At 46.8% G+C, this 13,169-nt stretch overlaps 1 protein-coding gene across 6 annotated transcripts in view; it reads left to right on the top strand.

The window, feature by feature from the left end:
- Nucleotides 1-333: 333 nt before the first annotated feature.
- Nucleotides 334-13,169, top strand: part of HECTD4 (HECT domain E3 ubiquitin protein ligase 4) — a 203,551-nt gene continuing 190,715 nt past the window's right edge. For all 6 annotated transcript variants that reach the window (XM_083151437.1, XM_083151436.1, XM_083151433.1 and 3 more), the window contains exon 1: nt 334-769. In XM_083151437.1, coding sequence (XP_083007563.1) covers nt 620-769 — 150 coding nt within the window. In that variant the 5' untranslated portion in view covers nt 334-619. The remainder of the gene's footprint in view (nt 770-13,169) is intronic.

The raw sequence follows: 13,169 nt of genomic DNA, 5'->3' as shown, positions 1-13,169 counted from the left end.
TTGCATCACAAGAGGGAAAGCATATGAGATACCAAGGAACAATACACATAACATGACGCTTTCACACAGAAACACCAGAAAAATGCTTTTTAACATTAACCCTATGCAATCTAATATGGCTTCCAGCTTCAATTAACACTGAGGAGATATATAATATAGCTTAGCTATACACATCATCAGTGTGTGCACTTGATAGCCCCCTGCATACACAGGACAGCTGCTGTCACAGTCACACACTACCAGTAAGAGACCCCAAAGAGCAATCTGAATCTGCTGCTCTGCTCTCTCATTCTGTCTGTACAGCAGCAGCCAGGGCTGTGCGGCGCGGTGCACGCCGGGAGCGCCTCCTCAGCCAACATGGCGTCTCGCTGACAGTTGTGCTGCAGCTCAGGTCCTGAACACCGGTCTCTGTATCACCCGGGGGCCTCTGGGAGAGCTGTACCCGCCCCACCCGCGGGTTCGGTGACAGTTCACTACTGCAATCGGGTGGGCAAGTGGAGAGCTGATAAGCAGCGGCCGCCCCACCCTGGGTGTATGTCTGCCTGTGATGCTGCGGGTCACCGGGTGTCAGTGAGAGACAGGGGATGAGGGAGCGGCCCCGGGGGCTGGGGAGGAAGACATGGGCTCGGGGACGGCTGGAGATTCGGCTCAATGGTTGTCGGTGAAGGAAGAGACCATCTTTCTGCATGATGGACTGATTCGGGTCACCGACTTGGCCGAGCTCCCGAGTGAAATCGGGGTTGCAGAAGCCGGGGACTCAGATCTGGAGGTAATAATCGCTGCCCCTCCTCGGCTATGCATTCTATCTATCTATCTATCTATCTATCTATCTATCTATCTATCTATCTATCGCAAATGCATTATTGCTTCGGTCTCATGGCTAGCACAGCTCTGTCCAAATCACATATAGTTGTTTGTGTGTGTGTGTGTGTGTATATATATATATATATATATATATATATATATATATATATATATATATATATATATATATATACTCATTTCTAGTGTGTGTGTGGTTTTTAAAATCTATGGATCCACTGGGTACATTGAGTGCCTCCAGAGATCCTCCCTACCCTCTTTATTCTCTTGGCAGCATGCCCAGGGGCAAATGTGATGTAACTTGGGCACAGAGTGGGAATTAGTCCTGGTCCCCATGGGGTTTGCAGTCCAGAGTGACAGAGAAAATGTATATATTTACACACAGGATCTTATGGAAATAAGACCTGATATACAGAGACATTGCTGTGCTGTTATTAGGGATATGTGGATAGAAGGACTAATCGTATGTGGGTGACATTGTAAGAATATATATATTTACAGTTTTAAGTATTCAATATAATCCGTAGATAAAATGGGCAACTGGATTGTCGCTGTGGTCCAATTTTTGTATGAAATATTAAAATTATACATAATTGGGAAGGCCTCACTTTAAACCACTTTTTACTACATCTGGGTATGCTGTACAGATCAGTTACTGAATGTATTGCTGTTACATCATATAACTAACATTTGCCTTTCCACACCCAATAACCCAGCTCATTCTGCAAGTGCAGGTCACAAGGATGCGTTAGTCCAATGAGCCTTTGTCCAAGGATCACTGCCCTTGGATTTCCACAGCAGTTCAGGCCTTTGTACTGATATGTCCTTTGGCTAAGAGAGCAGGTGCAGCATTAATGATGGGCACACTTAATAATCTTTCTCTCTGTCTCTCTTGAAATGCAAGACATCTGTTCAAGTTGTCAAGCTATTTTTCCTGTTAAAATCAGCTTACTTTGGTATCGGCTAAAATAAGATATTTGTGTAGTTGAGCTTGTCGCTGTACACAATAAGCAGGGTAAAAAAATGTTTGTGTAAATCCATATACTGTTTCTATAGAAGATTATCCCTTGTGTAGATCTATTTAAACCTAGCAGACATCCCTCTTTGTTGTATTGACTAAATGATATCGCATTACACTTAAAGGGATTTTAAGATCAGCACAATAAAAGTGATATCTCTAGAAGCAAATGAGGCTATTACCTGTACTCTCATTGTTTATAGAGGAATGAAAGAATGGGTAATGTTTTAAAGGACAGTAGTTTTTATTTTCTTCAATTAAGAGTATTATTTTACATTAAAATAATAAGCATTTGTAGAATGAAGGTTTCTTTGCTATTGTTAGCCATGCAATGGGAGAGCAAGGGAGTGTTTTCTGTTAGGTCTGAAGGACATTAAAATCATGTGACTGCACTAAACTTCTATAGGGTGTTAGCAAAGCTTGAAGAGAGAAAATGATTGTGAAATACAAAGTACCAACCAATTGGCTTCTATAATTTTTCAAACATTGGGGCAATTGTATTAAGCCTTACCAAGAGATTAATGCAAGGGTGATAAAGAGAGATAAACGTCCAGCCAATCACCTGCTAACTGCCATGTTAAAGGTTGTGTTTGAAAAAAGTCAGTAAGGAGCTGATTGGGTGGATGTTTATCTCTCTTAAGCACCCTTGCATTTATCTCTTGTTAAGGCTTAATACATCTGCCCCAAAGCCTGTAAAGTGTTAAGGCCCCCATACACCATGTGATTTGGTCAAACACATGCTATTTGGGCTGATTTTACCCAATTTCTCTGCCAGATCCGCCGGATCAAGTGAAATCATGTAAAATCGGCCCAAATAGCATGTTTGAAGTCCGGTGACCTGGAGATCATACGTTATGCATGTATGATCTCCATTTCAGACCCTTTCCTGACAGCAGGGAGCACGGATCGCATGTGGTACATTGCATGCGCCCCTTCTGCGTAGGATGTATGTCAGGCGGTCCTGCCGCCCAGGAGGGTTCCGACCAGCAATGATCACTGATGAATACGAGACCCTCTCAGTGGAAGCCACTGGTCGCAGCTACTGTCACTCTGTATGCATGGGGATATAGTCCTCTCAGCTATTTCAGCTGAAATTGCCCCATGTGTACGGGGTTCTAGAGAGAAGCTGATTGTCTTATACTTTCTCTCTCTAGACTTTGATAAATACCCCTCTTAATGTCAAATTGACTTTTTATTTTATTTTTATTTTTTTGGACAAGAAGAATGTGTCTACATAATGACTTATTACTTTTGCTTGTTAATGTAAAACTGATGCATTTGTGAAGGGCCAAGGGCATATAGATGTAATCTTTGCAATTATGTTTAAATCTTAAAGTGTTATTTTGTGTGCGTTTGTCACATTTTCTAATGTGTTTTAGGTGAGCTTTTTGTTTTTATAGTAGGTTTTGCTAAGGCTTTTGATACAGTTCCACATAAAAGGTTAATAAATACAAGGGAGGACTGGGGTAAAAATTTGTAGATGGGTAGGAAACTGGCTGCAGAATAATGAACCGTGAACAGCTTTTAACGGTGTAGTATTAAGTATGATACCAGTACTAAGTGGAGTGCCACAGGGATCAGTGCTAGGGGCCCTATAATTTAATATTAACAATATTGGGGTGGGTATACTCAGCAAAGTTTCCATCTTTGCTGATGACACAAAACTAAGCAGAGCAATTAGAACAATCGAGGATGTCTCCACGCTTCAGATCAATCTTTATAAACTAGATGAGTGGAAAATGAGGTTCAGTGGGGATATTTGCAAGGTTATGCATCTTGGGAGACATAACCAATGTGCTGGTTATAACCCAAGTGGGTAGCAATTGGGTAAATCAGAACTGGAAAAGGATCTAGAAGTCCAAATTGACGACAAACTGGGGTGTAGTGCTCAGTGTCATGTAGCAACAAATAAGGCCAACATGATACTAGTCTGTATAAGAAGGGGTATGGAGACTAGGGACTCAAATGTAATTATGCCACTGTACAAAGCTTTAGCTTTCTCTACCCCAGTCCTCAAGGACCCCCAACAGTGCACGTTTTCCAGGTCTCCAAACACAGTGATCTTTTAAAATGTCAGTGACTAATGAGGGCACTTGTTTACCTGCCCGGTGACCTGGTAAACGTGCACTGTTGGGGTCCTTGAGGATCGAGGTTGAGAACCACTGGTTTAGACTGCATCTAGAATGTGGAGTATGGGGGGCGTGGCCTGACAGACTAAGGAGGGGATACGGTCATTTGGTCTACAGCATGATGGTCGACATTGGGAAAGGTCGAAAGGTTGTTAGGTCGACAGGTCATTAGATCGACAATGTTTAGGTCGACAGTCAAAAGGTCAACATGGGGTTTTTCACTGTTTTTTGAGCCGACATGTGGTATTTCATGCCCTACCATCCACTAGGGTGTGGTGGGAGAATAAAATAGTGTGCCGAGGGAAGCGAGGCACCGTGCCCGACGCATCGCGAGCGGATGCGGTGCACTTGAAACTGTGTCCATGTCGACTGTGTTGACATTCAGTTAAAACAACATGAAAAACCCCATGTCGACCTAGACATTGTCGAACTAACGACCTGTCAAACTAATGACCTTTCGACCTAGAAACATGTCGACCTTTTCCCTTGTCAACATAATGGTGTCGGCCTAATGACTGTCGACCATCATGCTGTAGACCAAATGATCCCAACCCATAAGGAGAAGGACGTGTTTTGCTGGCTCTCCCGCCCAACATCCTATATATCCCTCGTTGCAGGCTATAATCTTCCTTGATCCGGGCACCCTACGCTAGCGGATTGTCTCCTATACCTTGGCAGTTTCCCGGTAATATTCCTTTCCGGCTGTCCTGCGCCCGCAGGCCTGGCGCTCTCTCCGTTAGGGCCTGCCGGCAGAGTGTACAGTGCTGCACTGCTTTGCTGTTGGTGGCTGTGCCCGGCGGCTGGGATTTTTCTCGGATGCCGAGCGGGGCTGCTGCTGTCTCCTGCATGCATGACAGCGTGTGTGGACATCACCACCTCCAGCTACTATCCGGTCTTGCCGCTGTGTTCGGTAGTCTGGGGCATCCTGCGGCCATCTTGGGGCCTCCTTGCTGCATAACTCCATATGCTGTGAATGAAGCACTTGCTATAGCGTTCCACATACGGACTTCCAACTGCACAACTGGGCTCTCTACTTCTGATGTTGCTATCTATACTTTCAGGTTCCTGCTACCAAGAAGGTACTGCCAACTACTTTGATGTTGAATGGTCACAGTTTCCATAGTGTGACGCAGTATTGTTCTGTTCACTGGCTATACCATGACCACCACTTAACTACTATCAACCCTATCTACTACTCCTATAACTCCTATACAGAGAGTTGAAGAGATTGCAGACGTTGAGTCCAGTCATTACAACCATGATTTTAATATCTCTTCGGGAATCATGCGGTTAGCTGATCTTGTGGCATCCAATGATCTTGTGGCATCCAATAATTCTGCAACTCCTATCAAGCCTATACGCATGGGACACTGGCTATTTTTCAAGACTCTGCCCGAATTGCTGGCTTGTTGCCGCTTCACAGTGAAACAGTGGGATGGCCCCACTGCTCACTATACTATTTTCCTGGTCTCCACAGGACGCTCTTATACCTTCAATATCCAGATCCGCTGGGTTCTTTGCTGTATATCCTGGACTGTATAGGGCAGGGCTGGGCAACACCGGCCCTCCAGATGTTAATGAACTACACATCCCAGGATGCTTTGCATTAGTTTTGCTATGTGGCCATGCTGAAACTGATGCAAGGCATGCTGGGATGTGTAGTTCATCAACATCTGGAGGGCCGGTGTTGCCCAGCCCTGGTATAGGGTTTAGAGCTGTATTCTATTTATCCTATACCCAAACATTGACAAATTGCCAGATTAAAACTCTTAAATTTATCTAATAGGAAGGGCCTTTCCAATTGTGCTCATTCTGCTATATCCTGCTAAGTTCTACGTTTCTGTTTATAATATCTGTGGTAGTTCTTCTATACATACTTCTGGTGGGAGAGCCAATGCTGATTCGACTTGGCAAATTTATGGGATCCAAGTATAACTGGGTTGGGGTTAGGCCATACAGGGAGGGGGGGGTTAAGGGGAGGTTTGCTTTCTAGGTTTTTTTTTTTACTTTTGTTTTGTGATAGATACGTCATTGCCAATATACTGCCTTCATATGACAGTCTGACTAGATAGGTGGATGCTCTGTTTGCAATTTGCGAAGAATGAATGAACCCTGCTATATATTATGATGTAACTGTATTTCTTCCTGTTTTTCCTTACTGGACATCTGCCCGAATGGAGGGTTAGTTTCGCTATCAAGACACATGCAGGAAGTACTGTCTTTATTGCGTTAAAGATACTTGTCTTGTGATCTTTTCACTGTTCATGCTGTACTATGTTGTTAAACGTATGCCTACCACCTCTGCGACGTTGTGTCTACATGGTTGGTGTTATGTTTTTCTTATTTGAAAAATTAATAAAAATTATTGAATTAAAATAATTAAAAAAACAATACAGAGTACAATTCTGGGCCCAGTACTATAAATAGGACATCGTAGAACTGGAAAAAGTCCAAAGAAGAGCAACAAAGCTAATAAAGGGAATGGAGAATTTAATATAATAAATTATGCTAGAGAAGAGACGTTTTAAGCGGAGACATGCTAAACATGTACAAATATATCAAGGGCCAATATAAGGAACTGTCAGGTGCCCTTTTTACTCTAAGGAAGGACACGTGGGCATGAGTTTAGATTAGAGGAAAGAAGATTTTGTTCCCTTAGAACAGGGTTGGGGAACCTTTTTTGTGCCAAGGGCCATTTGTATGGGGGAAAAAAGCCTTCGGGGGCCATATATAAAAATTTCTCTTACAAATTGTCTTGCTGCAGCTGTCCCACGCTCCGGCGGCTGCCGCTGAATAGGACTGACCATCTCCGGCTGCTGTTGATTAAGAGGAATCTCGCAAGAACTACCAACCTCCTGCGAGAATTCCCCTGTACTTGACTCCCGGCAAAGCTGCCAGGCGGGTGGGAGGGCCACTCAGCCCCCGGGTCTGAGGATCCCCACCCCTGCCTTAGAAGGAAACATTATTTTACGGTCAGGGTAGTTCAATAGTGGAACTCTCGGAGAGGTGGTGTCGGCAGACACAAAAAATAAATTTAAAATAAGGTTGGAAAAACATCCAGGTCTGTCAATCCTAATCTGTCTTTAAATATATCAGAATACACTACATATAATAAGGGATGAAGCTAATAGATCATACACGCTAACCAAGGTTGAACTCGCTGGACTCAAGCCTTTATTTGACCGTTGCTACTATGTAACTATATTTGTGTGCAACGTAGTAGTATTTTTCTTTTTTCTCTACCGTCCAATGGGGTACTGGGTTGTATACTATGGGGATAGAGATCCTCCGCAGGAGAGACAGGCACATTAAAGCTTTCAGTGTGGGTGCACTGGCTCCTCCCCTCTATCTCCCTCCACTAGTTAGTTTAGAAAAATGTGCCTCAGGAGAGGCAGTGCTTTCTGGATGCTCCAGACTTTTTCTTTAAATTTTATTTAGTTTATTATTTTGGGGTGCTGGTTTGACCAGGCAGCTGTCCTAGTTCAAGAGTGTCAGGGGTAGGGTCAGTCCCCGACCTCTTAAGGTGCAGAGCTGACCCTGCTGCAGGATAATCTGTCCTGAGTGGGGCCTGTCACCGCACAGCATTGTGCTGTAGCGAGCAGGCCCCCCCAGCTGCTGCACACCCCCGACTGGTCCGAAGACGTCTGTGGTGAGTACAGGTTGGGGGTCCCACAAGGGGAGACCCCAAACCGTTCCGTGCGGCAAGATGGCGGCGGACCTCTTGCAGGGACCACGCGACACCCCCCCCCCCTCCATCACACTGGCATAGGGTGAGGCCGCTGGACCACCAGGGATGCCCAGGGCGTTTTTTAAGCATTTTTTGTGAAAAGCGCTTCTTATGCCAGTTTAAATATACTGGAAGCGCCAGCTCCGTGTAAAGGGGCGGGGCTTCGCTCAGAGCGGGACCAGGCTCTGCTGGGCGCGGCCTGTCTCTGCTTCCTGCTTCTTCACGCATCCAGAGGTCGCCATTACAAAGTTTATTCCAGCTTCACAGTCACAGGTTACCTGTGAGCCGTGTATGCTGCCACAGCCCAGTGGTGTAACCACTCAGGTCAGTGGGGTGCCCCCACAACTTGTGGATGGGTCACAGGCTGATAGTCAAGAGCCTGCCTGGGCCAGCAGCATAAAAACGCTGATGGACTCTGTTGCTTCCCAGCTCTCTGCAAATACACAGCAGACGCAAAGGGTGCAAAGGGAATTAGCCATGTTGTCTGCCAGGGTTGATATTCTCACCCCTCCCCCTGCTCAGCCTCCAAAGCGGCCTGCTACTGCAATGGCCCCTGTCTCTGATGATGATGACATCCTTGAAGTGGGAGAGGGGGCAAATGAACAGGATACTGTTCAAGAGCAGTCTTTAGTTCATGGTTCTGAGGCTTTAAGGCCATTAGGGAAGTGTTAGAGCTTCCTATGGAGGAACCCTCTGAGGGAGATTCCTTTTTCATGACCCAGAGAAAACAGCCAGTGTATTTTCCAGAACAGGCTGAATTAGAAAGTGCTTTTAAAGGTGCTTGGCAGAACCCTGAAAAGAGGTTCCAGCTTTCAAAGAGGTTCACAAATGCAGAACCCTGAAAAGAGGTTCCAGCTTTCAAAGAGGTTCACAAATGCCCTTTTATCCTGTTGGTAGGAAGAAGTAGGAGGACCCGCCAGCGGTGGATTCCTCTGTTTCCCGCCTTTCAAAGAAGGTGCTGTTACCAGTTCCTGGGGTGTCTACACTCAAGGATGGTGCATGTAGGAGACTTGAAGCAACGCTTAAGTCTATGTTCACGGCCAGTGGGGATTCACAACGCCCGGTATTGGCCAGTTGCTGGATGGCTAAGGCCATTTATACTTGGTCCACGCAGATCCAAGAGGGTTTGTTGGGGGACATGTCCGTGGCTCAGATAGGTGAAAACCTGCGTCACATTCAGGACACGACACGGGTGCTTTGTGAGGCACAAAAGGAATTGGGTGCTATAAACGCGTGGAATTCTGCTATGGCCGTGTCGGCTAGATGGGCTCTGTGGTTGCGCCAGTGGGTGGCTGATGTGGATTCCAAGAAGAGTGTGGAAAGCATACCTTTCACAGGGGAAAGGCTCTTTGGTAGTGAGCTGGACGACTGGATTTCTAAGGCTACTGCAGGGAAATCCACTTTCCTCCCATCAGCACCCACTCCAGCAAAGTGCCCTTTCACTGGTCCCTCCCAGCAGTCCTTTCGTGGGTCCAAGTTCCGCCCTAAGGCCAGAGGCGCCTCTAATGCTAACCGAGGCACTAGAGGGAAATTCAGGAAGCCAAACCCCTCAGATCATCAGGACCGTTCCACCGCCCCTGCCGCTTCCAAGCCGGCAGCATGACGGGGTGCACCCACCACGAGACTCGAGGTGGGTGCCCGACTGTCGCACTTCAGCAAGGTGTGTGACGCCTCGTGCCTAGATTCCTGGGCCAGGAGTCTTATTTCGCTAGGCTACAGGCTGGAGTTTGCCAGGCCCCCTCCTCGACGCTACTTCCAAGTCGGCCCTCCCAGCCTCAGTGGAGGATCAGTTGCTCCTTCAGGGAGCAATTCACAAGCTCCTCCTGTCCAAAGTAATCCTACCTGTACCAATACAGAAACAAGGTCAGGGTTACTATTCAAACCTGTTTCTTGTCCCCAAACCGGACGGTTCAGTAAGGCCCATTTTGAATCTGAAGTCGCTGAACCCCTTTCTGCAGGTGTTCAAATTCAAAATGGAGTCACTCAGGTCGGTGATCGCCTCCCTGGAAAAAGGGGAGTTTCTGGCCTCTGTAGACGTCAAGGACGCCTATTTGCACGTCCCAATTTGGTCTCCCCATCAAGTCTTTCTAAGATTTGCGGTGAGAAACAGCCATTACCAGTTTCAGGCGCTACCCTTCGGGCTGTCAACTGACCCGCACGTCTTTACCAAGCTCATGGCAGAAATGATGGTCCTTCTCAGGCTCCAGCGGGTGAATGTCATACCCTACCTGGACGATCTGCTGATCAAGGCAGGATCGGAGGAGGCCCTGAGAAGTGCGTTAAATCTGACTATGCAGGTGCTGAGGGACCACGGGTGGATTTTAAATATACCAAAATCCTCGTTGCTCCCGAGCCGGAGAATGGTGTTCCTGGGTATGACTCTGGACACGATGGAGCAGAAGGTGTTCCTGCCGACCGAAAAGGCTTCAGCTTTACAGGAATTGGTAAGAGAGGTCCTATCAAATCCTTGGGTCTCGGTGCACCTCTGCCTGAGGCTCTTGGGCAAGATGGTTGCTTCATTCGAAGCCATCCAGTATGCCAGGTTCCACTCCAGGTCTTTTCAGTTGGATATCCTCACGAAGTGGTCAGGATCCCCCCGGCAAATGCACAGGAGGATTTGCCTTTCTGCGCAGACCAAACTCTCCCTGCAGTGGTGGCTAGATTTGCCAAATCTATTGGCGGGTCGCTGCTTCCAGATGCAGAACTGGCTTCTGATTACCACGGATGACAGTCTCAGAGGCTGGGGAGCCGTGATACAGGGAGTCTGCCTGCAAGGCCGTTGGTCTCCGATGGAATCCATGCTGCATATAAACAACCTCAAACAGAGGGCTGTTCACTATGCCCTATTACAGGCGGAGCCTATGCTGCAGGGCAGGGCGGTGCAAGTCCAGTCGGACAATGCAACTACGGTTGCCTTCATCAACCGACAAGGAGCATGCCCTGTTTGAGGGACACCTCCAGGATATTCTCCTCGGCGGAACGCCATGTAAAAGCCCTGTCGGCCATCTTTATACCAGGAGTCGACAACTGGGAGGCGGATTTCCTCAGTCGTCATGATCTCCACCCCGGGGACATTCAGGCCATGCAGGTAGAAGACCCGTGGCGTCTTCCTCTAAGAAAAGATCTTCTCCTCCAGGGACCGTTTGTCTTTCAGGACTTACTGCGGCTGCTCGACAGCCGTACCCCTGACATTGAATACCCCCCTTAGTAGCATCAAATTTATCCTGACTCCTAATTATTTTGAGTTCAACAACAAGTTTTGGTACTTGTGTATTTTGGCGGCGCCCACGATGAGGATCGCGTCCATCGTGTGTGAAAAATCGGGTCCGTCGCGTCGTGTGCATTAACATGGCACACGACGCGACCGACGCGATGGACCCGATTTCTCCATAGGCTTCAATGTTAAAATATTTTAACATTGAAATCGTGTCGGTCGCGTCGGTCTTGTGCCATTATAATGGCACAAGATAAGATGGACTTGATAAAGTCCATTTTACATGGAATAAAATGGGAAATGGGCCAATATGGCCCATTTTTCATTGTATATGTCCCCGTCATGTCCAAATATAACTGTCCCCCCATTGTGAGCGGCACCCCAGTATTGACGTCAACCCGAAGCGTGGTGAGCGCAGCGAGCCCGCGAGGGGCGGCGGTGCGCGTCCTCCGACCTTTTCATACCCCTACTATCCACGTCGGCGTGGAGTTGAGAATAGAAAAGTGTGGCGAGCGCAGCGAGCCACCGAGCCCGAAGCGTGGCGAGCCCCGCGGACACCTGTGAAGCCCGCGTGGGGACGCGGATACCTGTGAAGGTATCCGCGTCCCCTCGCGGGGCTCGCTGCGCTCGCCACGCTTCGGGCTCGGTGGCTCGCTGCGCTCGCCACACTATTCTATTCTCAACTCCACGCCGACGTGGATAGTAGGGGTATGAAAAGGTCGTAGGACGCGTACCGCCGCCCCTCGCGGGCTCGCTACGCTCGCCACGCTTCGGGTTGGCGTCAATACTGGGGTGCCGCTGACAATGGGGGGCATTTATATTTGGACATGACGGGGCCATATACAATGAGAAATGGGCCATATTGGCCCATTTCCCATTGTTTTCTATGTTAGATGGACTTTATCAACTACATTTGATCTTGTGCTATTATAATGGCACAAGTCCGACGCGACCGACAGTATTTCAATGTTAAAAATATTTTAACATTGAAGCCTATGGAGAAATCGTGTCGGTCGCGTCGGTCGCGTCGTGTGCCTTAACTTTAAGGCACAGGACGCGACGCGATGGACCCGATTTCTCCATCGGGTTCAATGTTAAAAATATTTTAACATTGAAGCCTATGGAGAAATCGCGTCCATCGCGTCGCGTCCTGTGCCTTAAAGTTAAGGCACACGATGCCCACGACGGGCGCCGCCAAAATACACAAGTACCCAAGTTTTTCCTCTAAAGTTTGCCCCATCGTATGCCACGCTACTAATGGGCATGTGGGAGGAGCTACACATAGAGAAATTTATGCTTCACTTACAAGTCAATAACTTTAGTCTGAAGTTTACCCATAAATGTGAGCATTTACTACCTTGATCTAGTCCTCACGGGACATCCAGGAGAAGTAGTATCCACTATCCTTCAAAAAGGTGGATTGTAACAGTTTTATACCTTATGATAGCTGCCACGATCCCAACTGGAAAGACAGTATGCCGTCTTCCCAGTTTGTTCGATTGAGGAGGAATTGTAGCAAACGGGAAGATTTTTTTTTGTCTCAATCGTCTTGACTATCGCAAAGATTAATTGAAAAAGGTTATGAACCCAAGAAGGTGGAGCAAGTCAGACTAAAGGTGCCCATACACTAGTAAGATTTATCTTCAGATCTAGATGGTTAGAACAAAAACATGGTTATGGATATATGACAGTTTGTCAGTTTTCCAGCATTTCCAAGCAAACGGTCAACTGTCATTTGCTCTCATCCATAACCATGTTTTTGTTCCTACCAGACAGATCTGCAGATAAATCTGCGTGTGCATGGCCACCTTTAGAGCACGAAGCAAGACCAGAGAAGATATATTACTCCCTGTTGAAAACAACAAGAAAGAATCCAAACCCCAAAGAAGATCATTCATCACACAGTTTAATAGAGAAATCTACCAAATTAAAAAAATACTCTCAAAACATTGGGACATCCTACTTATATTGGGACCTCATCTACCCCCTAAACCTGATGTCATTTTTCAACATGCTACCAATTTAAAAAGTATCATGCCCCCCAGTCAACTGAAAACCCAGAAGAAAACCCCATTGACCTACCATCCACTTTCTCTCCAATGACAACAGAGGTACTCCATGCAGAAAATTCATCTGCTGTAAGTTTATGGAAAGAGCCCCTTTTAAATGTACAGTGGACAAAAAACAATACACCTTGAATCACTCGCCACTTGTAATTCTGAATATGTAATTTACAGAGTCACCTGTGGCTGTGGGCAT

Source organism: Crinia signifera, chromosome 1, assembly GCF_055691185.1.
Source record: "Crinia signifera chromosome 1, ASM5569118v1, whole genome shotgun sequence".
Classification (NCBI taxonomy): domain Eukaryota; kingdom Metazoa; phylum Chordata; class Amphibia; order Anura; family Myobatrachidae; genus Crinia; species Crinia signifera.
This window is presented reverse-complemented; position numbering and strand designations above follow the sequence as displayed.